Source organism: Coregonus lavaretus, assembly GCF_964263955.1.
Source record: "Coregonus lavaretus genome assembly, chromosome: 2".
NCBI lineage: Eukaryota > Metazoa > Chordata > Actinopteri > Salmoniformes > Salmonidae > Coregonus > Coregonus lavaretus.
In genome coordinates, this window is record NC_139989.1 from 20948779 (window position 1) to 20972641 (window position 23863).

The following is a 23863-nucleotide window of genomic DNA, read 5'->3' on the forward strand; positions in this document are numbered from 1 at the left end:
CTCGTGCTCGCATGCTGGGGGTTGAAATGAATCAATAGTCTGGGCTACAGTTAACTGTGTCAAGTTTGAACATAAAAATAGCATGGGAAAAGTGTCACATGACTAGCCCATCTATTTTGGATATGTCAGTGTAGTGCACCTATTTTGGTTGAATCCACTGAATTAATGCACAATTGAACTGATTATTTTAATGTATGTAGTGCACATTTTATATGCAATAATTCAGCAATATGCCAGCAGACAGACAGTTATCAGTTCTGTAACATCTTTTCACAGAGGCTACCGTTTATCATGAAAGGTAACATTTTTATTCTTGACAATCCCAATAGAGTGTGTCCCAGGATATCCTGACCCTAGATGGTAATTTTCCATGAAGAAAAATTGATGGGACTTGCTTTAACTCTTTACAAGTATATTTGTGGTAGTGGAATACGTTTAATATGTTTTACTTAAGCCAAGCAGTTAAATATAGTCAAAGTTAAATTTAGTAAAATAATTGGTCTGATTACTTAGTGTAGTTTAGCAACCTTATTACTTTGGATTGTGGGGCAGATATTTGTGATGAAATATGCGATCTAACTACACTCAGACTAGCCTACTACACTTTTATCCACTCTCCTACTAGAATACCACAGTATGTGCCAACTGTAATAATAGAGTACAAAAGACAAGGAGGCATTGTTGAAGTTTTAAATAAATTAAACAACTTTATTTTATCCCAAGTGTTTATCCCTTACTTCAACCATACATTCATTTCTTAATCAAATGATAAAGCTGTTAAAAGAAAGTTATGACTGGATAGATACATAGGGTAGATAAAGAAATGAGATAATGAGAATCACATGTTTTTGCTGAAAGACCTTCACATGAAAATCTAACTCACATGTGGAATTGCTTTTTCAGAAATTTTGCATCCCCATGCTGTCACATTTATTTCACATGAGATCATGTTTTCACGTGTTCAAATTTGTAGTTTAATGGTATCACAGAGATTTTGCATTTCCATGTCGTCACATTTATTTCACGAGATGATGTTTTCCCCTGTGTAGTTTCACATTATCACATGTTGCTTTTACATGTTGTCACGTTATCACATTCTCTTCACATAAGATCACATGTGATCACGTGAAGTTGATGTGGTTTTTCTGTAAGGGAAACAACCAACGTTTATGTATTAAGTATAAATGCTTAGGTTTGCTTGTTTGAAACAGGTTCATAGCAAAAGACAAATGGCTTCTTAGATCTCTGTTACTTTCACTGGATGGCTCAATCACTTCCTACAATACAGCAGTGTTTTCACAGACTTTAGAAGCTGCTTACCGAGTTCACAATTGACCAAAAACAATGACAAGGTAGGTCAGATTCATTGTGCCCCCATCTGACACTCCAAACACATGAAACCAACTGAAAACAAAATAGATTATTGCAGTGCCAAAACTTTAAAGGGTGCCAGAGACAGAAGGGGGTGACAGAGACAGAAGAGGAAGCGAGATATCCCACTCATTCATTTTTTCTGGAACAATACAAATAAAAAATGAACTAAGCAGACCAGATCCAGCTGTTATTACATTGGTGCCTATGGGAGAGTGTCAGGCAGACCTGCACTTAGACATTTTCTCCCCCCACTCCAAAGTGTTTCTGATAATATCACAACCTGCACAAGTAGAATGTTCTGTTACATAGATCATTTCATGTACATCTTTTGTTGCAATGCTATTGGGCTTTCTCAGGATAGTTTGCATTGTTGTAATAAATATTAATTATTTGCACATACAAATGGCTTACATACAAAAAAACAACAAGATGAGGTTGAGGCTTTGTCAAGTGAATCTACACAAGGCAAATGGACAGATTTGTTGTGGGAATAACTTTTCTCCTTTATCTGAAGATGATAAATTATTGTCGCCTTTGGCTTTGCACCCTCACATTGTTATGGAAAACCGCTGGATTTGGAAAAGGGCACAGAATCATTCAGGGCACCGTAATAGAATGTGACAGCTCCCTTCGGCACTTGCTATTGGACATAACCCAACATTCTTGGGAAAGACAATCAGGATCGAGAGATGAGTTTATACAACCTCTCAGCATTTAGTTGGTGGAAAAAACATCCAACAGCATCTTAAAAGCAGCTGTGTTCAGTTGTTAATATTTCATAAGATGGTATCTCCATTATATATTATATGCATAGCAATAATGTTGATCATGATGAAGGTACTTATTAGTTATGATGACATGGTTGTTTTGTATGTGTAAAATGCATGTAGTCAAAATAATTGTCTTATTTTCTGAAACGTATAGATCATCTATAATCTTTTCAATTCATGTTTTTACAGTTGTAACTTTACCATAATTGGTTTCATGTTAGTACTGATAGCTAATGTTGTTCTGTGTTCATTGGACACCCTGACATTTGGAGTATCCTTGACAACCCTCAAGGGTTTAATTATTCACTGCTTGAGGATTTCCTTTTGTATTTGCATGCATAAAGTCTTTATTTACAGACACTATTGGCAACATTTTGTTAAAAAATGTGTGTCAGGAGGTAAGCCTACCTGCCAAACACCAAAATAAATGGCATGCCATGCTAAGGAAAGCAACAGACAGTTATGGAGAAATAGGGAAAAGGCTGTATGTTTTATCAATACACCACTCCACACGAAAGCAGAAAAACATTCACCAGCTCAACATCTTATCCTCCCAATCCCCACAGTCCATTATAATTCACAGACTGTCTTTCACCAGGAAAGTCCCTTTACGCCTTCTCAAATTAAAAATCTCACGGCTGATCCCCTCCATCGCTCTGGCTTTCAGATATTGACCTTGTGGTGCTACAAAATGGCCTCTTCCTCACTGCGGGACCCCATAATAAGCCAATACAATGAGGCTTCACTTCACTGCTCACCTGTCTTTGGTGTCTCTAGGGGTCTTTGTTGACGTTTGTCAGCCCTAGAGGAATTCGGGGGTTAGACTTTAGCAGTAGCTGGGTCATTCCACGAAAACAGTGCCTTTTGCATCCCTTTGATATTTTAAGTAGAAATTGTGCACCAATATTGCATTTTAAAAGCCTGATATATTAAATGAATTGCCCTTTAATATAGACCACATGGATAATTCAAGAAATAATTTTTTCATATTTTATTCATGTTTTTAATATGAATAAAGATTTGCTAAAGTGCCAAAATTTTGCATTTTGACAAGTCCCTCCGTGCACCCTCTGTGAATTCTAGGAAGATTTTAACCCACTTAACTCCAGATTTTCTGTATGTTTTCACCATCATTGTAAAGCCCTAGTAATTTTGTTTGACGAAGTCATTACATCATATAGTATGAAAAAATAAAATAAATGTATGCACTCACTAACAGTAAGTCGCTCTGGATAAGAGCGTCTGCTAAATGACTAAAATGTAAATTACTAAAGATAATTATTTATTTAATGTGATTAGTGATTCATTTACATCTGTCCCTTATTTTAAGGTCATCCCTGTTACGTGAACTGAACTCTCGATTTAAAATGGTGAAACTATTCCTTTTTAAATATATTTTTCCAAAGAAACATTGAACATCTAATAGCAAAATCAAGTGAGCTGGTTTAACTATTTTTGGCAATTTTCTGGTGTTTGTGGTGGAAAACTGAGTGGGTCGAGCATAACATGTCAACCTTGTTACCCGTAGATAGACATGCTAGAAATGTTTTAACAGTAAAACAAATTGTGAAGCTTGCATTAAATTGCCATTCCCTGTTGCACACAACAAGCTTCCATTCCCCCTGTCACAAGGGGATTCATGGGTGATTTAAGAGGAAATCGTCAACCCTGTTGCGGTCAACCTTGTTACAGTCAACCCTGTTACTTTATTTGGCACTTAATAGCCACTTACTATAGTCATTTTTTTATTTAACCTCTTGAGATGGGAAAACATGTTTTTTATTAAGATGAACATGTGCTCTTTATGACTAACTAGGTGAAATCAAAAGTTATTTTTTGACCAAGTTACACTTCTCAAAAGGCACCGAATTGGTGAAACGACCCAGCTGCAAAGTCTGGCTGAAGAGTCAGGCAGACAACTACTTGGAATCCTTCTTCAGAGCTTAATAGACTCCAGAATTTAGAATGGAAACCAGAAAAAAAGCATGATATGCCAAAACCTTTGTAACGTTAACTGAAAAGGCTTTGGTCCAAAAAGAAGGAAAATCTAAGAACTGACTTGAATCACTTCAATAAGATTAACTTCAGTTCTGGAATTGCATAATGACTAGACCTCAATGTAAATTGCATGTGTTTATCTAGAAACATCAAGTAAAATACAATCTATTTACATTGGTCATGTTTACACCAGTCAGTTACTGACCTAAATAGTATAGATCTGAGAGTGATTGATAACCTCAAGTTATTCCCAAGGGACTGAGTCCTTTGTTAAGGATATTTCACTTTTTATTCACAATTCCACTCCAACATCATTGTGACAAACCCAATATCCTCAAAGTATTTTTGTGACATTTCCCCTCTCTTAATTCCTAAAGCTGCCAGTGAGACTGATAAGCATTGTCCGTTTCCTATCCAAATCACAATCCCAGAGGAAAGTATCTATGCAGTCAGACCACAAATTAAATTGATGGGATGCTTCAACGCAGCACTAAGCATGATACAGAAAATAAGACAAGATCGATGGTGCTACTGCATGGTTTTGATGAGAAAGCATATTAATCAGTCACAATAATGCTATCAAGCAATAGTGAAAACTGATAGCATTGAAAAATATATATTCAATATGCATGTTGGAAAACTGAAAGGTGCCATATCTTCGGTAGAAAAACAATATTTTAGAAGAATGGGAAATTGGGGTAGAAGGGTAACGTGGGGTAAACAGCCCCCCCCCCCCACCCCAAGGTTAGTCGAGGTAATTGAGGTAATATGTACATGTGGGTAGAGTTAAAGTGACTATGCATAAATAATAAACAAAGTAGCAGCAGTGTAAAAGAGGGGGTTGGGGTGGGGTGGGGTGGGGTGGGGGAGGGCAATGCAAATAGTCCGGGTAGCCATGATTAGCTCTTTCAGGAGTCTTATGGCTTGGGGGTTGAAGCTGTTAAGAAGCCTTTTGGACCTAGATTTGGCGCTCCAGTACCGCTTGCCGTGTGGTAGCAGAGAGAACAGTCTATGACTAGGGTGACTGGAGTCTTTGATAATTTTCAGGGCTTTCCTCTGACATGTAAGAGGGACCTTACATCAACATCTCATCATAGTGAGGATATTAATAGTGAGACGTGCAATGCCATTTTGTAAAAAGTGTAAACTCTACCCACTTATTTCCCTTCATAGTTTGTTTGCCTAAAGCATGACCATCATCCACATACCTAATTTTTTTACCAAACTTTGTTTTTTTGTGTCAGCAATTGGACATTGTTCTTAGTTACCCCACGTTACCCAAATTACTGATATTGAATAGCTAGTGTATTGTAGGCTATATTTCATGTTATGGTATCTCCTACTCTAATTAAGAAAATATGTGTACTTTTACAGTTTCATGCATTATTCATACATGTAATTAGATCTCATGCATACTTATTGGGTCTCATGAACTGCAGAGGTTTACCAAAAGATCTAAGATCGGTTTATCCTACACACAAAAATTAAATCGATAGGTAGTAGGTAAGATAAACTGACTTTGGTTCAGCGCTTAGGAAGAACATTATTCTATCCCAGAATGCATCAGATCTCATTCACTCTGCAATGGTTATGTTCTGATTCTCTGCGGATTGTGGTAAACAACGTTAGCTGTAGCATTAGCTTGATTTTAACACAAAATAGTAAAGATTTCAATGTATTCTTCAATTGTATAGAATTTCGCCTACACTGAGGAAACCGTCTTGCGTAATGGCGGACATCCCCGGAGGTATAGTTACCACAATTATTTCGGTAGACGTTTGGTTTGCTAGCAAGATGAGATAGGCCGCATTGGCCTAAAATGTAGCTAGCTACGATAATTAATCTGTAAACACTATGACTAGGCGTCACACGATACAAGTTCATTCTGTGTAGTATTTAGTTCCAACGTTTGAATGTGCATGTTACCGTGTTGTCTAGTGTGCTGATATTTTTAGCTAACAACTAGCTACCGTTAGCTAACTAACGTTGCATTTCTTGCAGTTGGCTAACGTTAGCTTGTTGCTACATTTTCATTGCTTTGAACTATCTAAAAGAGCCTAAATATCATTAAAAATACTAAACCCTTGTTGCTTAGTAAGCTGTTATAGTTAGTTAGCTGACCACATCAGTCATTCATTGAAACAACAGTGGTTGTCAATTGCGGGATTTCGTTTCTCTAATTGATCAATTCATGTTATTGATTGGCCTGAGTTTTCACACCGGGTTTCCCACGTCTTAATCATTTGCCAAGACCCTGACAGCAAACAAGTTAACAGAGCCTTGTCTTTTTGTTTTCAGATGATGACTTTGAAGATTATGACAAGCCAGGTGCAGAGAGATCACGCAGGAGGAGAGGCGAAGATGATAATTTAGACAGGTATCTCTGCTGCTTGGTGTAATAATAATATGCCATTTAGCAGACGCTTTTATCCAAAGCGACTTACATTTACATTACATTTTTGTGTATGCACGCATGGCATACTGTAGCTCTCAAACTCTAGGCAGCATTATGCCTTCTCCTTACAGTTCTCAGCCATTCGCTTCGCCCACGGATGCCTCGTGAACTACAATCCCCCCGCTGTGTTTTAACGTTTAGAAACATCAATAATCAATGCCTGTGATACGGCTTTCGAAACGTATGGCCCTTATCTTTCATCAGCGAGAAAGAATACTTCTTTACTCATTTCATATGTATATACTGTATTCTATTCTACTGTATTTTAGTCAATGCCACTCTGACATTGCTCGTCCTAATATTTATATATTTCTTAATTCTATTCTTTTACTTTAGATTTGTATGTATTGTTGTGAATTGTTAGATACTACTGCACAGTTGGAGCTAGGAACACAAGCATTTCGCTACATCCGCAATAACATCTGCTACATATGTGTATGTGACCAATAAAATGTGATAAAAAAAACAATACACTTACTGTAGCAGTTTTGCACAGATCCATACAGCTAAGGGTGTATCCATCTGACGCAACTACACTTATGCTACACTTCCAGAGTTATGCTTACACACAGGTGTTCGGAGCATGCTAGATGGCTAATTAGCACAGGTGGTCGGTCGCCTCTTGTCTTCCGTCTGTTTTTCCGTAAACAAGCGCTGTATGGCCGAATGGGAACACTAACCCTGTAAAAGTTTTTAAAAAAGAAAATATTTTCTGCAGATATGAAAGATAAGGTCCTTATGCTTCCAAAACCATACCGCAAGCGATGCATGTTAATGTTCAGACCTAGCGTCGGGACTCTAAACAAAACTCCCGCATACAGAAGTTGCCTTCGTCCAATGACTCTTATTTGTAATGTAATGGAACTGAGAGTCATGATCAAGGGCTAGGTTTTGCATGCGTTTTCCCTTTAATGTCCTCTGACATTAGGTTATACTAGTACAGTAGTTCCTTACTCCATCTATGAAGCCCATAACTCATGCACAAAATATAGTCCTAAAATAGATTTTAGGCAGAGACTTTCTGTTGTGGAGACCTTGTGACAATGTCATCCCATATTTTTCCCAAGTGTGTTCATGAATGGAGCTGGGCGATATATACAAAAAGTATACTATTGTAATTTAGACTAAATCATTTTCACAACAATATAAGAAACAATATAATGAGCTTATGATCTGAATATGATGTAGATTTGTATGAGAATACCTAGTAGGAGAGAAATTGACTTGGTACATTTGAAGTGCTTGCTCCTGTTTTGGACCAACCGAACATGACCCAGGAACGATACAGTGACTGCAGCCTATGAGAACAACATTTGTATCTGTCCTTGCAGAGTCAGGCCTAGTGTAAATATTGTGGAACATTGGCATTTGCTTATCATGCTCATGAGAATGATAATTTAGGCTTCATTAAATAATCCTGTCTAGACTAGCTGTAAACGTGCATAGAGAGTAGACCAATACCTAGCTTTGTAAAATGAGCTATGCTGACTTGGTTTATCTCTTCTCTTAAAGTGATCTTGAGAGTGATTTGCTCGAGGAGGATTGGCTGACAGCCAAAAAGGTAAGACTAACTCTCCATCGCTTCTGTTTGTGATTACCTTCATATCATTCATAGATGCCTCTGCCATGCTAACCTATTATGCATGGATTTATTAATGTAGCCTACCAGCTGTAGGATAGGTGAAATAGCCTAGATCCCATAGATTGAATTCACAGTGATGTTGAATTTTGCAGTAGGCTTGTGACAGGGGGCTCCTCCACAGGGGCATTTATTGATGTGAACCAGGAGCAAGTACAGTAGGCAAAAAGAAATTATCTTAATCTGCTCAGATTGACTTCACACATAGGAATAAAGCATCCTTTTGGACTGGAGGAGATCCCCCCCATGTTTATTTAAACTCACTATTTTATTGATTCAAGTATTTATTTAAAATCTGTGATTAGCAATCCGATTTGAACATGTGTAGGCCTACACATTCAATCATAATATCACTTTTGGTTGATATTCTGTAGTTGTACAATAGTCGACCTTGCCATTTAAAGCCTGGGTGTGCAAGGAATGAACAACATGAGCTAAAACATACTGATCCATTCTGGGTTGTTTTTCTTGTTTTTAGAATCCCTCAGAAGTGTCAGATGAGGAATTGAACGATGACCTTCTACAAAGTGATGAAGAAGATCAAAACATGTAAGTTCATTGTATCCACGTTGTCTGATCATGCTAATAGCATTTCCATACTTAGTCCTTTAGACATGATGTGGCAATTTTTGAGCTACAGTGTCCTTTGTTTATAATTGTATGTTTTTGCCTTTCAGCGGCCAGGGTGTTAGCCTCAATGCTACTCTATGCGAATTTGACCAGCAGGTGAACCCCATAGACTACCCAGAACACCTAGGAGATGTAGAGGGGGGCTACCAGCAGGAGGGGGGAGAGTACGTGGACGAGTACAGCCAGCCCAATGACATGGAGATGCCAGACGGCCAAATGGAATACTCAGGAGAACAGGCTGGGGGCGACGGAGTGTTAGACATTCAAATCAATGAGCCTCTAGACGATGAATTTCAAGTGAGTCCTCGTCTCCCCTCTTTCTGTTTTACTCCATTGTATCTTGAAACGATAACGTTTCTTCCCCTGTCTTGGGTTTCAGGGGGCACGTATCAAATATATTCAGTGGATGCTAAAGGGGATGTGCTTTGGATAGGGGTTGAAGGTGGGGGTGGGATTCATTATCACTCTCCGCCAGTTGATTTCTCCTTTCACTGACATCTTGTTTGGCAGTAAGTAGGTAATGCTCTGGTGTCTGTCGGCTGTGATGCTTGGTGCCGTTGGGCCCTGTATCTTTGTCTGGCTAAAGAGCCACTTTGTGCGAGGAAGACGCACTGCCAATCGGCAGTGGTTAACGCGGGGGGCTTTTATATCGGGCACTCGACTCAATCTGATAAAATCTCACATTGGTGGAAAGATTATTGACCTTCCTATGGACACCCCATACAGTCCTGAAATGATTGATGCAATTTCCTCCTTTATTTCTTTCCCAGACCTCGTAGCCAAGAGTGAAGAGGGGAAAAGATAAGACTAGATCCATGTGACGTCTGTAATAGTCTTATTTACTAAGGTGTGATGGCTGACAAGACATCACTTTTTTTACACACTAAAGATAAAGCCTTTGATATTCTAAGTAGGGTTGGACAGTTCTACTTCATACTTACTTAGAAAAACCCCAGTGAGTACGTAGAGCACTATTGTTTGTAATAACTATGTTTACAAAGTCACTCGACTGCCTGGGCTTAACACTTCTGTTTGCGGTGGTATTCAGAGGTAACATGTGGAACAGTTTAAAGGATTAAGCCCTTTCTGTTCCCTCTGGGTAGTCTGTCTATCCTTCTGCTGCAACGGGTATTTGTCTGCAATATTATGTTTTGGGTTGGCAGGTTAATGGTGCAGAACACCAAACACTGTCCTGTGACCTGTCTTTTGACAGTCATGAATCACCTAGTGGGTTCTCACTGAAAGTGTGCTTTGAAATGAGCGCAATTACGCGAGTTGTGACCACATGGTATATCAAGTACACGTTGGATAGCCAACATTTGTTATTACCGGAATTATTGTATAACTGGAATCCCGGATTTCGGCACCATGAAACTGTAGTCAGCTTCCTGTGTGTGTGATGTTCCTCCTGGCATTGAGTCGTGAACTTCTAGAGTGGGACAATAAAGCAGTAGCTAGCACAATTATATTTTCACCGTCACTGATCCAGAGGTTGTTTTTATCTCCCCCCACATTTCTGTATATCATGTCAAACATTTACATCTCATAGAATTTCAAATGCTGTCAGGAATTGGTAATGAAGCCTGCTCCCACTGTTATGGTAATTCAAGAGGCTCCCCCTTTCTAACCCCCCCCCCCCCCCCCCCCCCCCCCATAACATTTCAATGTTTTCTCCTTGATGCTTGCTGTTAATATTTTCATTAAAAGGAAACACGCCAGTATTTTTGGCTCAACCATTATTCCTTTCACATCATTTCCATGGGGATAAAGTTAGGCTAAACCCACACAGGCTGTAATCTCAGGCCAGTGTTAATATCCTGCTAACATTGACAGTAAATATGGGCCATAATAGGATGGTAGAATGTACAATACATCTATGACACTTAGCCTATTTTGAATATTGACTCTGGATCTCTCCACTTGTTGTTGTAGGTGGATGATTACTCACCAAGCTATGGAGGTGGAGAGGAGCAGGAAGAGCAACAGGAAGCCCCAGAGGGAGAGGAGGAGGAAGTCTCTCAGCTCGCAGACACAGAGGTATGAACAGAACGGGTCTCCCTCACTCACTGGTTGCATCCTAAATGGCACCCTATTCCCTATATATTCCCTATACAGGACTTAACATTTTTAGCCAGTTGTCCTTTGGACAAGTAGGACTTTAATAATAATTTTATAATAACTTGTCGTCCCCCCAAAAAAAAAGGTCTGTAACACCATTTTTACATCATTGTATGATGCAAGATAAAAGGCTACACTCTGCCTATTGGCTTCTTATATTCAAGCTTGTCTCAAGATACAACACTGCCCCTTTAAGGCTCTCTTGGAGGATAGTTTGCCACCCTTGGTAGCCTATAAAATATTGCAACATTATAATTACAACCCCAAAAAATATGTCTACGGTTCAAAACAGACACTGGGACGACAGATCCACACAATACCCCCTAATGACAAAGTGGAAACATTTTTGTATGATTTACATAAGTATTCACACAAGTCTCTAAGAGCTTTGCACACCTGGATTGTACAATATTTGCCCATTTATTATTTTCAAAATTCTTCACGATCTGTCAAATTGGTTGTTGATCGTTGTTAGACAACCATTTTCAAGCCTTGTCATAGATTTTCAAGCAGATTTAGGTCCAAACTGTAACTCGGCCAAATTCACTGTCTTCTTGGTAAGCAACTGCTGTGTAGATTTCGCCTTGTGTTTTAGGTTATAGTCCTGCTGAAAGGTGAATTCATCTCCCAGTGTCTGGTGGAAAGCAGATTGAACCAAGTTTTTCCTTTAGGATTTTGCCTGTGCTTAGCTCCATTACATTTATTTTGTTATCCTGAAAAACTCCCCAGTCCTTAACAATTACAAGCATACCCATAACAAGTCCCGTGTAGCTCAGTTGGTAGAGCATGGCATTTGCAACGCCAGGGTTGTGGGTTCGTTTCCCACAGGGGACCAGTATGAAAAAAAAAAAATATTATGCACTCACAATATTATGCAAGTCGCTCTGGATAAGAGCGTCTGCTAAATGACTACAATTTTAATGTAATGATGCAGCCACCACTATGCTTGAAAATATGGAGAGTGGTACTCAGTAATATGTTTGGGGCAAATCCAATAAAACACAACACTTTGTATTCAGGACAAAAAGTTAATTGCTTTGCCACATTTGTAGCAGTATCACTTTTGTGCCTTGTTGCAAAGAGGATGCATATTTTCGATTTTTTTTTATTCAGTATAGGCTTCCTCCTTTTCACTCTGTATGTTAGTATTGTGGAGTAACTACAATGTTGTTGATCCATCCTCAGTTTTCTCCTATCACAGCCATTAAACTGTTTTAAAGTCACCATTTGGCCTCATGGTGAAGTCCCTGAGCGGTTTGCTTCCTCTCCGGCAACCGAGTTAGGAAGGACGCCTGTATCTTTGTAGTGATACATCATATAAAGTGTAATTAATAACCATGCTCCAAGGGATATTCAGTGTCTGCTTAAAAAATGTTTTACCCATCTAACAATAGGTCCTCTTCTTTGCGAGGCATTGGAATACCTTCCTGGTCAATGGTTGAATCCGTGTTTGAAATTCACTGCTCGACTGAGGAACCTTACAATTATCTGTATGTGTGGGGTACAGAGATGAGGTAGTCATTAAAAAATCATGTTAAACACTATTATTGCACACATTGAGTCCATGCAATGTATTATGTAAGTTGTTCAGCAAATTTCTACTCCTGAACTTATTTTGTCTTGTCATAACAAAGGGGTTGAATACTTATTCACTCAAGACATTTCAGCTTTTCATTTTTGATTTGTAAAACATTTCCTAAAACATAATTCCACTTTGGAATGTTGTGTGTAGGCCAGTGACAAAAACATCTAAATTGAAACCATTTTAAATTCAGGCTGTAACACAACTAAATGTGGAAAAAGTCAAGGGGTGTGAATACTTTCTGAAAGCACTGTCAGACGTACTTCATAAAATGATATAAAATGTCCAGGTTTTAAACAATTAAGTTCATGGTTAAATAATTTTCTAAATGCTGACCGCCTCCGCTCAGATTCAATGTGGGTGATGTGTGGTGCGCAACAGGCACTGTCCTTCACTCTCTGATCTTGTGACCATTTAGACGTTAATGTTAATTATCCTTCATTATATTTGTCAAACATGACTGGCGTTTAGCCTATATTTATCTAATTAAAAATCTCATTAAAGTTTGGCTACATTTTCTGGGCCTCCCTCATGTCAGCATCGGTTTGGACATGAGGCTGTAGCCTGTATGCATATCACCTACACTTTGACATGGAGGCTTTTTTATTTATGTACATGAAAAATAGATTTTGAATATTATTCCAATGTTTGCTTCTCTGATCCAATTTTTTGGCTTCTCTGATCTAATAATTGTTAGATTGTTATGATTATTTAAAGAATGGTACTTGTCTATTTGGACAACTGAAATCTATATTATTTATTAGATTGTCTGGAACTCTATTGGAGGGATGCGACTAGTGTTGCATGGTATACCGGTAACGCGGTAATATCACAATACCAAAACGTCATGATACTTCCGATACCAATCTTTTTTTGGTACCGTTTCATATGATACTACCATATTTTTCAGAACCTGCTGGTGCCCGTTATGAAATGTTTTTAAAGGTGGTCCTCTGTAGCTCAGCTGGTAGAGCACGGCGGTTGTAACGCCAGGGTAGTGGGTTCGATCCCCGGGACCACCCATACACAAAAAATGTATGCACACATGACTGTAAGTCGCTTTGGATAAAAGCGTCTGCTAAATGGCATATTATTATTATTATAAAGACAGTTTATAAATTCTGTTGAATTCAAGCAATAGCCACTAGTCTCTTGTATGGGCACGGCCAATAATATCCACTTCACTTTCATGTGCATATCACATGTGGCAGCTGTAATCAGCCAGCCACATTCCGTACCAGCCCTCACTCACCTGTTTCTCTCCGTCTGCTCTTCATGCGCATATATTCCTCCATCAGCTTTTCAAATATACATGGGAAAAAAATATGAACGCAACCTCAAACAATTTCAAAGATTTTACTGAGTTACCGTTCATATAAAGAAATCAGTCAATTGAAATAATAAATTAATTAGTCCCTAATTTATGGACTTCACATGACAGAATTCAGATATGCATCTGTTGGTCACAGATACCTTTAAAAAAAAAAGGTAGGGGCGTGGATCAGAACCTGTCAGTATCTGGTGTGACTGCCATTTGCCTCATGCAGCGCGCCACATCTCCTTCGCATAGAGTTGATCAGGCTGTTTGATTGTGGCCTGTGGAATGTTGTCCCACTCCTCTTCAATGGCTGTGCGAAGTTGCTGGATATTGGCGTGAACTGGAACACGCTGTCGTACACGTCGATCCAGAGCATCCCAAACATGCTCAATGGTGACATGTATGGTGAGTATGCAGGCCATGGAAGAACTGGGACATTTTCAGCTTCCAGGAATTGTGTACAGATCTTGCGACATGGGGCCGTGCATTATCATGCTGAGAGGTGATGGCAGCGGATAAATGGCACGACAATGGTCCTCATGATCTCGTTACGGTATTTCTGTGCATTCAAATTGCCATCGATAAAATGCAATTGTGTTCGTTGTCCATAGCTTATGCCTGCCCATACCATAACCCCACCGCCACCATAGGGCACTCTGTTCACAACATCCATGAAGAGCACACTTCTCCAGCGTGAGAGTGGCCATCGAAGGTGAGCATTTGCCCACTGAAGTCGGTTACAACCCCGAACTGCAGTCAGTTCAAGAACCTTGTGAGGACGACGAGCACACAGATGAGCTTCCCTGAGACAGTTTCTGGCAGTTTGTGCAGAAAATCTTTTTGTGAAGACCCACAGTTTCATCAGCTGTCCGGATGGCTGGTCTCAGACGATTCCTCAGATGAAGAAGCCAGATGTGTATGTCCTGGCATGGCGTGGTTACACGTAGTCTGCGGTTGTGAGGCCGGTTGGACTTACTGCCAAATTCTCTAAAAAGATTTTTGGAGGTGGCTTATGGTAGAGAAATGAACATTCAATTCTCTGTCAACAGCTGTGGTGGACATTCCTGCAGTCAGCATGCCAATTGCACGCTCCCTGAACTTGAGACATTTGTGGCATTGTGTTGTGACATTTTCGAGTGGCCTTTTATTGTCCCCAGCACAAGGTACACGTGTAATGATCATGCAGTTTAATCAGCTTCTTGATATGTCAGGTGGATGGATTATCTTGGCAAAGGAGAAATTCTCACTAACAGGGATGTAAACAAATGTATGCACAACATTTGAAAGAAATTAAGCTTTTTATGCTTATGAACAATTTCTGGGATCTTTTATTTTAGCTCATGAAACATGGGACCAACACTTTACATGTTGCGTTTTATATTTTTGTTCAGTTTAATTTAGCCGTGATGGCGAGCGGGATGCAGACCCAGATGAGTGTTCGGTTGTTAGATTTGTACATTTGTTACATTGGAGCAGCGCGCTCAGTGAGCAATGTTGATATATTTTATAATTTCATCACCTGTTATAACCAAGAGCAAAGGTCAGTCTGATTAGACTTTGCAAGATCACCTTCATGCAGCCTCTGAATGCCAGAGGAAAAATGGACAGGCATGCTTGCAGCTTTACAGCAAAGAAAACTAGCCTAAATGGTAAAAAATAATATGACCCATATTACCAGAGATGCCTTTTTTTTCTATCGGGATTCGCGCACATTTTATATAATTTCACAAACCATGTCGTGGGCCGTTTCTAAACTAATCCCTGGTCGCTAATTATTGGTTTGATAACAAACGACGTTCAGTCATGTTACCTAGCTAGCTAACAACCTGGTAACTTGACTGTAGGTTTCGGAAAATTTGATTGGCACAGGAAGAAAGGAAAAGGGTCTGCTACTCATGAGATGTGCTTCAAAGGTAGGATTCATATAGGTCTAAACTATATTACAAATCAATTTCTTTCTGGTGCTCCTATAAATTCTGTTTGGTGCGTAATGTAAATGTAAAAGTTGGGAGCAGTGTGTGTTTGTGGGAGAGAGAGAGTGGTGAGTTTATGAGAGCAAGGGAGATGATGTGTGAGGGAGGGTGTGTGTGTCTGTTTTCCCCTTAGTGCCACAATGACATGCAGGTCATTATGTATGTGTATTAATATATTCCTTCCTCCCATTCCTCCAGCCAAATCCCAGGTACGCCTTTGCAAATATGAGCAATCAGCTCTATGCAGTATTCTATTATACACTGAACAGTGTGAAGTTAAATTCAATGTTGTATTGAGTAGAAGAGTGACTTTCAGTGAGACTTTCATTTTGTGTAGTACATATGCATGATGGGGGGATGGGGCGAGCAGGACGCTAGGCCACTGATATATATATATATATTTTTTACCCCATGGTACCGTGATACTTGGCCTGGTATCGTATCGTTAGTAAAGTGTTGGTATCGTGACAACAGTAGATGCAACACCATTCTTCCATGAGAAATTCCATCATTTGGTGTTTTGTTGATGGTGGTGGAGAACGCTGAGACGGCCATGGCATATGGTTTACATTATTTTCATGCTCATCAACCCATTCAGTAACCACTCCTGCCTTGTGGATGGGGGCATTGTCTTCCTAAAATAATAATATTGCGCGAAATTAATGGCCTGCCCAGCATTTGTATACATGAGCCTAAACATGATGGGATGTTAATTGTTTAATTAACTCAGGAACTACACCTGTGTGGATGCACCTGCTTTCAATATACTTTGTATCCCTCATTTTCCCTCGTGTTTCCATTATTTTGGCAGTTAGCTGTATCTAATGGGTTGTTCATAATTGATGGCTAAGATGATTCCTATATTTCCAAAGGCTGAGAATGAACCAGAGCCAAAGGAAGAAGTGAAGGAGGAGGAAGACGAGGATGAAGAGGAAGACGATGATGGAGAGTCTGGCCGGTTGCGGTTCAAAACGGAGCGTAAGGATGTCACGTCTGGTGTTGTGCGTCTGGCGGATGCAGCAACCAAAAGAAGAAACATTCCTGAAACATTAGGTACATTTTATTATTTTTATGCAGTGTTATATAAACTGTAATAGATTTTGTGCTTTGTTTGGTTGCGTTGCTTATGGTTGAAGGGCATTTCAAGTTTAACTCATGCACCTACACAATTTGGATCAAAAGAAAATGCTCAAGTGCAGTTTGAGCAAGTCTTACTGAATGGGTTGTATTTGAATGTTCTAATGTTCACCTCGTGGTGATTGTGTTTTGCCCACCAGAGCTGTCTGAAGAGGCCAAAGCAGACCTGATGGAGTTTGAGGAGAAGGAGCGCCAGAGGAAGCAGGGCCGCTTTGGGGGCCGAGGAGGAAGAGGAGGAGGAGATAGAGGAGGATTCAGAGGTCGAGGATTAAGAGGGAGGTTCCCCGGATTTGGGATGGGAGACTTCGGTGGAGGAAGAGGACGAATGAATGACCTGAGGCTCCCAATGGTGCCTCTACATATGGGCATGCAGGTAAATTAAAATAATCTGACACAATAGAAAAGGATTATATATCTCTTGATATTCTGTAATGTCACTTTTATATTATAGAATTGTTTACGATTAGCTTACTTGAGTGTATGTGTATAAGATAATTTGAAGTTATGCTTGCTTAATATTGTCGCAATGTTTACCTGCAGAACTAATAAGGCACAGCCATGTAGGCCATTTGGCACATATGCCGTTGTCATCATGGCCTATTGGATTTAGTTTCTCGTGGCCTTTTTTATTATTAGACATCTCTTGAAGCATATAATCCGTTCATTTAAGTTGTTCATCCATTTATGCAACGCTTTTGAAGGTTGAACGTCAGTTGTTGAAAGCGTAAAGAGGGAGAGGTCGGTTTGATGTTTTAAAAGTATCTGAAAAATTGTTCTATTGAAAAAGTTTGGTTACTAGTTACCTTTTTTAATTTTGATCCTGCAACGCATTTAGCCTCAGTTGCTGCGACCACTATATCTGTCCAGGGATCCTGCCTACCAAAAGTTAGAATGAAGAGCTGCTTGGTGTAGCAGCTAGCTAGCTGTTAACTAGCTAGCAAGGTTTCTTTTACAGCTTGAACACAGCCCGCGATGCAGTTAGCCATTGTGGCTGAGACCGCTATAGTGGGCAGTAATATTTGATGTTTTTATACAGTATATTATATATACATAACATGCGACTCGTAATAAGACTAAGGAATTAGCCTATTAACATTTTTATCTGACTCCATAAAGATATAAAAATATACAAGCAAGCATTATGCAATGAGTTGACGTTGACTATTAAGAATTGGTCTATATCAAAGGCAGATATTTAATTAACATTGTACAAAGAATGGATTCACATGCAAGGCATAAAGCATTAACAAGCATTACAAGGCATTATTCTAAGCATATAGATCCTAAGGTTAACTTACAGGACAAAGCATGAACAAAGAGATGCTTACTAGCCCAGAGGCCTGGAAGCCTAGGGAATGAGAATTGATCATACAACCTTCCTCCATGGTTTGGAAACAGGATAAGAGAGAACAAAGGCATTTAATTCAATTTATAACATCTGAAGGTGTAACCTTTCAACCCAAAACCAACAACTAACGACCAATCAAAATGTAAGTACCTTAAGAACAGTTTGCAGTTCTCCCAGGTAGAGGTGGATGTCCTGAAAGAGTCATGCAGCAAGATGACAAACTGTAAGTCCTCTCAAGATGACATCAGCAGTCTGTGAATCATTATTAACAATGACTGGGGAAACAGACTATCTAGAGGGACAATCCAGGAGGAATAACATCGTTGTGGATGGCATACCAGAGTCTCCACATGAGAACTGGGCCGAGTCTGACGAGAAAGTAAGAAAAATTATCACTGAAAAGCTGCAGATGGATCATACGTAGATTGAGATGGCGCTTGCCCACAGGTCTGGAAAACTTATCTGAAGCTGTGCGCCAGAGGCAGAAAGAACTTATCCCAGCTATGAAAGCTGCCAGAGAGCATGGGAACATTACTTACCTCCGCTACAACAGGCTCATTGTCCACCCTCCCTCTCAAAAGCCTTGGAGGAATGAGAGCGCCAAGCCTCCGGGTCAGTAGCTTCAACCCAACATCTCAGACACACAGTCTTATTTATTTAGTCTCCATATTATGTATGTCTCCAATAAGCTACCAAGAAAGGGCTAAGAATAGCCCATAGCTTTACAAATAAGGTTAATGAAATCTAACTTGCGAACATCAGGTAACATTCATATACTGGCCATCTCTGAAACTCACTTAGATAATTCCTTTGATAATACAGGAGTAGCAATACAGGGATATAATATCTACAGAAAAAACAGGAATGCCTATGGGGGAGGTGTTGCTGTATATGTTCAGAGACATATTCCTGTAAAGCTTAGAGGATCTCATGTCAAATGTTGTTGAAGTGTTGTGGTTGCAAGTTAACCTGCCACATCTAAAGCCTCTTCTTTTGGGGTGCTGCTATAGGCCACCAAGTGCGAACAGTAAGTATTGGGGTAATATGTGTGCAATGCTTGATAATGTTAAGAGTTCTATTTTCTGGGTGACCTGAACATTGACTGGTTAGCAACTAGCTGTCATCTCAAGAGGGAAGCTTCTGTGACTAATGCCTGTAATATGACCCAGGTTATCACTCAACCAACTAGAGTGCATACCAATAGTGTTGGATCTGTGACATCCACTTGTATTGATCATATCTTCACTAATGCTGCAGAGTTTTGCTCCAAAGCAATATCTGTTTCCATTGGCTGTAGTGACCATAACATTGTGGCAATAACAAGGGAAGGCAAAGTGCCAAAGTTTGGGCCTAAAGTAATTTATAACAGATCATACAACATGTTTTCTCAGGATTCTTTTGTTGAAGATGTAAAAAATGTATGCTGGTCTGATGTGTATGAGGAAGTGAATCCAGATGCAGCACTGGAAGTATTTGTACAATTATTCATGCCAATTGTTGACAAGCATGCACCTGTTAAGAAACTAACTGTGCGAACTGTTAGAGCCCCCTGGATTGATGATAATAAAAAAGATTGTATGGTTCAAAGAAATGAAGCATAAGTTGGCAACAAGTCAGGCTGCTGGTTGGTTGACATACTGTAAATTGAGAAATGTTGTGACTAAACTTAACCAAAAGACAAAGACATATTACCAAACAAATATAAATGAGATAAAACACAATGGGAAAAATACTTTGGACTACCTTAAATGTTATCATGAGCAGAATCCAATTAATCTCCATCATTCATTGAAGTTGATGGGTCATTTTATAATTAAACCTTTCGATATTGAAGAAGAATGGTGCCGGAGGGGATGGCTGACGTTTTACGGGCTCCTAACCAATTGTGCTATTTTGTGTGTTTCGCATTGTTTGTAACTTATTTTGGACATAATGTTGATGCTACCGTCTCTTATGACCGAAAATAACTTCTGGATATCAGAACAGCGATTACTCACCTCGAACTGGACAAATATTTTTTATTTAATGAGTCTGACACGAAGGATATAATGTTGCTCCCAAACAAGGCCCAAATCCCCGTCATTCGCATGAAGAAAATAAGGAAATACAGGGGGTGCAGAACAGGGTGCCTTGTGAGAATTCGTCAGTGAGTGGGTAACCCGCTCTCTACCATCCGTTCTATTGGCCAACGTGCAATCACTGGAGAATAAGCTGGATGAGCTCCGTTTGAGACTATCCTACCAACGGGACATTAACTGTAATATCTTATGTTTCACCGAGTCGTGGCTGAACGATGACGCGGATAATATACAGTTGCCTGGGTTTTCCGTGCATCGACAGGACAGAAGAGCTACGTCCGATAAGACAAGGGGTGTGGGTGTGTGTCTTTGTCAATAACAGCTGTGTAAGGCCATAAGCAAACAAGAAAATGCTCATCCAGAAGCGGCGCTCTTAGTGACCGGGGACTTTAATGCAGGCAAACTTAAATCAGTTTTACCTAATTTCTACCAGAATGAAATGTGCAACCAGAGGAAAAAAAAACTCTAGACCGCATTTTACTCCACACACAGAGATGCGTACAAAGCTCTCCCTCGCCCTCCATTTGGCCAATCTGACCATAATTATATCCTCCTGATTCCTGCTTACAAGCAAAAACTAAAGCAGGAAGTAACAGTGACTCACTCAATACGGAAGTGGTCAGATGACGCGGATGCCACGCTACAGGACTGTTTTAATGGCATAGACTGGAATATGTTCCAGGATTCATCCAATGGCATTGAGGAGTATACCACCTCAGTCACCGGCTTAATCAGTAAGTGCATCGACGACGTCGTCCCCACAGTGACCGTATGTACATATCCCAACCAGAAGCCATGGATTACAGGCAACATCCGCACCGAGCCAAAGGCTAGAGCTGCCGCTTTCAAGGAGCGGGAAACTAATCCAGACGCTAATAAGAAATCTCGCTATGCCCCCAGCTGTTCCGGACAACTGTGTGATCACGCTCTCCGTAGCCAACGTGAGCAAGACCTTTTTAAACAGGTCAACATTCACAAGGCCACGGGGCCAGACGGGTTACCAGGACGTGTACTCCGAGCATGCGCTGATCAACTGGCTAGTGTCTTCACTGACATTTTCAACCTCTCCCTGACTGAGTCTGTAATACCTACATGTTTCAAGCAGACCACCATATTCCCTGTGCCCAAGAAAGTGAAGGTAACATGCCTAAATGTCTACCGCCCCGTAGCACTCACGTCGGTAGCCATGAAGTGCTTTGAAAGGCTGGTCATGGCTCACATCAACGCCATCATTCCGGAAACCCTAGACCCACTCCAATTCGCATACCGCCCCAACAGATCCACAGAATACGCAATCGCACTCCACACTGCCCTTTCCCAACTGGACAAAAGGAACACCTATGTGAGAATGCTGGTCATTGACTACAGCTCAGCGTTCAACACCATAGTGCCCTCAAAGCTCATCACTAAGCTAAGGACCCTGGGACTAAACACCTCCCTCTGCAACTGGATCCTGGACTTCCTGACGGGCCGCCCCTCAGGAGACTGAAAAGAGACTGGCATGGGTCCCCATATCCTCAAAAAGTTCTACAGCTGCATCATCGAGAGCATCCTGACCGGTTGCATCACCGCCTGGTATGGCAACTACTCGGCATCCGACCGTAAGGCGCTACAGAGGGTAGTGCGTACGGCCCAGTACATCACTGGGGCCAAGCTTCCTGCCTTCCAGGACCTATATACAAGGCGGTGTCAGAGGAAGGCCCAAAACATTTGTCAGACTCCAGTCACCCAAGTCATACAGTGGGGAAAATAAGTATTTAGTCAGCCACCAATTGTGCAAGTTCTCCCACTTAAAAAGATGAGAGAGACCTGTAATTCTCATCATAGGTACACGTCAACTATGACAGACAAATTGAGGAAAAAAAATCCAGAAAATCACATTGTAGGATTTTTAATGAATTTATTTGCAAATTATGGTGGAAAATAAGTATTTGGTCACCTACAAACAAGCAAGATTTCTGGCTCTCACAGACCTGTAACTTCTTCTTTAAGAGGCTCCTCTGTTCTCCACTCGTTACCTGTATTAATGGCACCTGTTTGAACTTGTTATCAGTATAAAAGACACCTGTCCACAACCTCAAACAGTCACACTCCAAACTCCACTATGGCCAAGACCAAAGAGCTGTCAAAGGACACCAGAAACAAAATTGTAGACCTGCACCAGGCTGGGAAGACTGAATCTGCAATAGGTAAGCAGCTTGATTTGAAGAAATCAACTGTGGGAGCAATTATTAGGAAATGGAAGACATACAAGACCACTGATAATCTCCCTCGATCTGGGGCTCCACGCAAGATCTCACCCCGTGGGGTCAAAATGATCACAAGAACGGTGAGCAAAAATCCCAGAACCACACGGGGGGACCTAGTGAATGACCTGCAGAGAGCTGGAACCAAAGTAACAAAGCCTACCATCAGTAACACACTACGCCGCCAGGGACTCAAATCCTGCAGTGCCAGACGTGTCTCCCTGCTTAAGCCAGTACATGTCCAGGCCCGTCTGAAGTTTGCTAGAGTGCATTTGGATGATCCAGAAGAGGATTGGGAGAATGTCATATGGTCAGATGAAACCAAAATAGAACTTTTTGGTAAAAACTCAACTCGTCGTGTTTGGAGGACAAAGAATGCTGAGTTGCATCCAAAGAACACCATACCTACTGTGAAGCATGGGGGTGGAAACATCATGCGTTGGGGCTGTTTTTCTGCAAAGGGACCAGGACGACTGATCCGTGTAAAGGAAAGAATGAATGGGGCCATGTATCGTGAGATTTTTAGTGAAAACCTCCTTCCATCAGCAAGGGCATTGAAGATGAAACGTGGCTGGGTCTTTCAGCATGACAATGATCCCAAACACACCGCCCGGGCAACGAAGGAGTGGCTTCGTAAGAAGCATTTCAAGGTCCTGGAGTGGCCTAGCCAGTCTCCAGATCTCAACCCCATAGAAAATCTTTGGAGGTAGTTGAAAGTCCGTGTTGCCCAGCGACAGCCCCAAAACATCACTGCTCTAGAGGAGATCTGCATGGAGGAATGGGCCAAAATACCAGCAACAGTGTGTGAAAACCTTGTGAAGACTTACAGAAAACGTTTGACCTGTGTCATTGCCAACAAAGGGTATATAACAAAGTATTGAGAAACTTTTGTTATTGACCAAATACTTATTTTCCACCATAATTTGCAAATAAATTCATAAAAAATCCTACAATGTGATTTTCTGGATTTTTTTTTCTCATTTTGTCTGTCATAGTTGACGTGTACCTATGATGAAAATTACAGGCCTCTCTCATCTTCTTAAGTGGGAGAACTTGCACAATTGGTGGCTGACTAAATACTTTTTCCCCCACTGTAGATTGTTCTCTCTGCTACCGCACGGCAAGCGTTACCGGAGCGCCAAGTCTAGGTCCAAAAGGCTCCTTAACAGCTTCTACTGCTGAACAATTAATCAAATG

General features: G+C 40.5%; 1 protein-coding gene across 2 annotated transcripts in view; it reads left to right on the forward strand.

Moving 5' to 3' along the window:
• The first annotated feature begins 5723 nt into the window (after positions 1–5723).
• LOC311144790 (RNA-binding protein 33-like) overlaps positions 5724–23863 on the forward strand; it is a 49682-nt gene continuing 31542 nt past the window's right edge. For both annotated transcript variants that reach the window (XM_084180918.1, XM_084180919.1), the window contains exons 1-8: positions 5724–5889; positions 6441–6519; positions 8110–8158; positions 8715–8785; positions 8914–9163; positions 10799–10903; positions 16730–16910; positions 17135–17367. In XM_084180918.1, the coding sequence (XP_084037044.1) occupies positions 5871–5889; positions 6441–6519; positions 8110–8158; positions 8715–8785; positions 8914–9163; positions 10799–10903; positions 16730–16910; positions 17135–17367 (987 nt within the window). In that variant the 5' untranslated portion in view covers positions 5724–5870. The remainder of the gene's footprint in view (positions 5890–6440; positions 6520–8109; positions 8159–8714; positions 8786–8913; positions 9164–10798; positions 10904–16729; positions 16911–17134; positions 17368–23863) is intronic.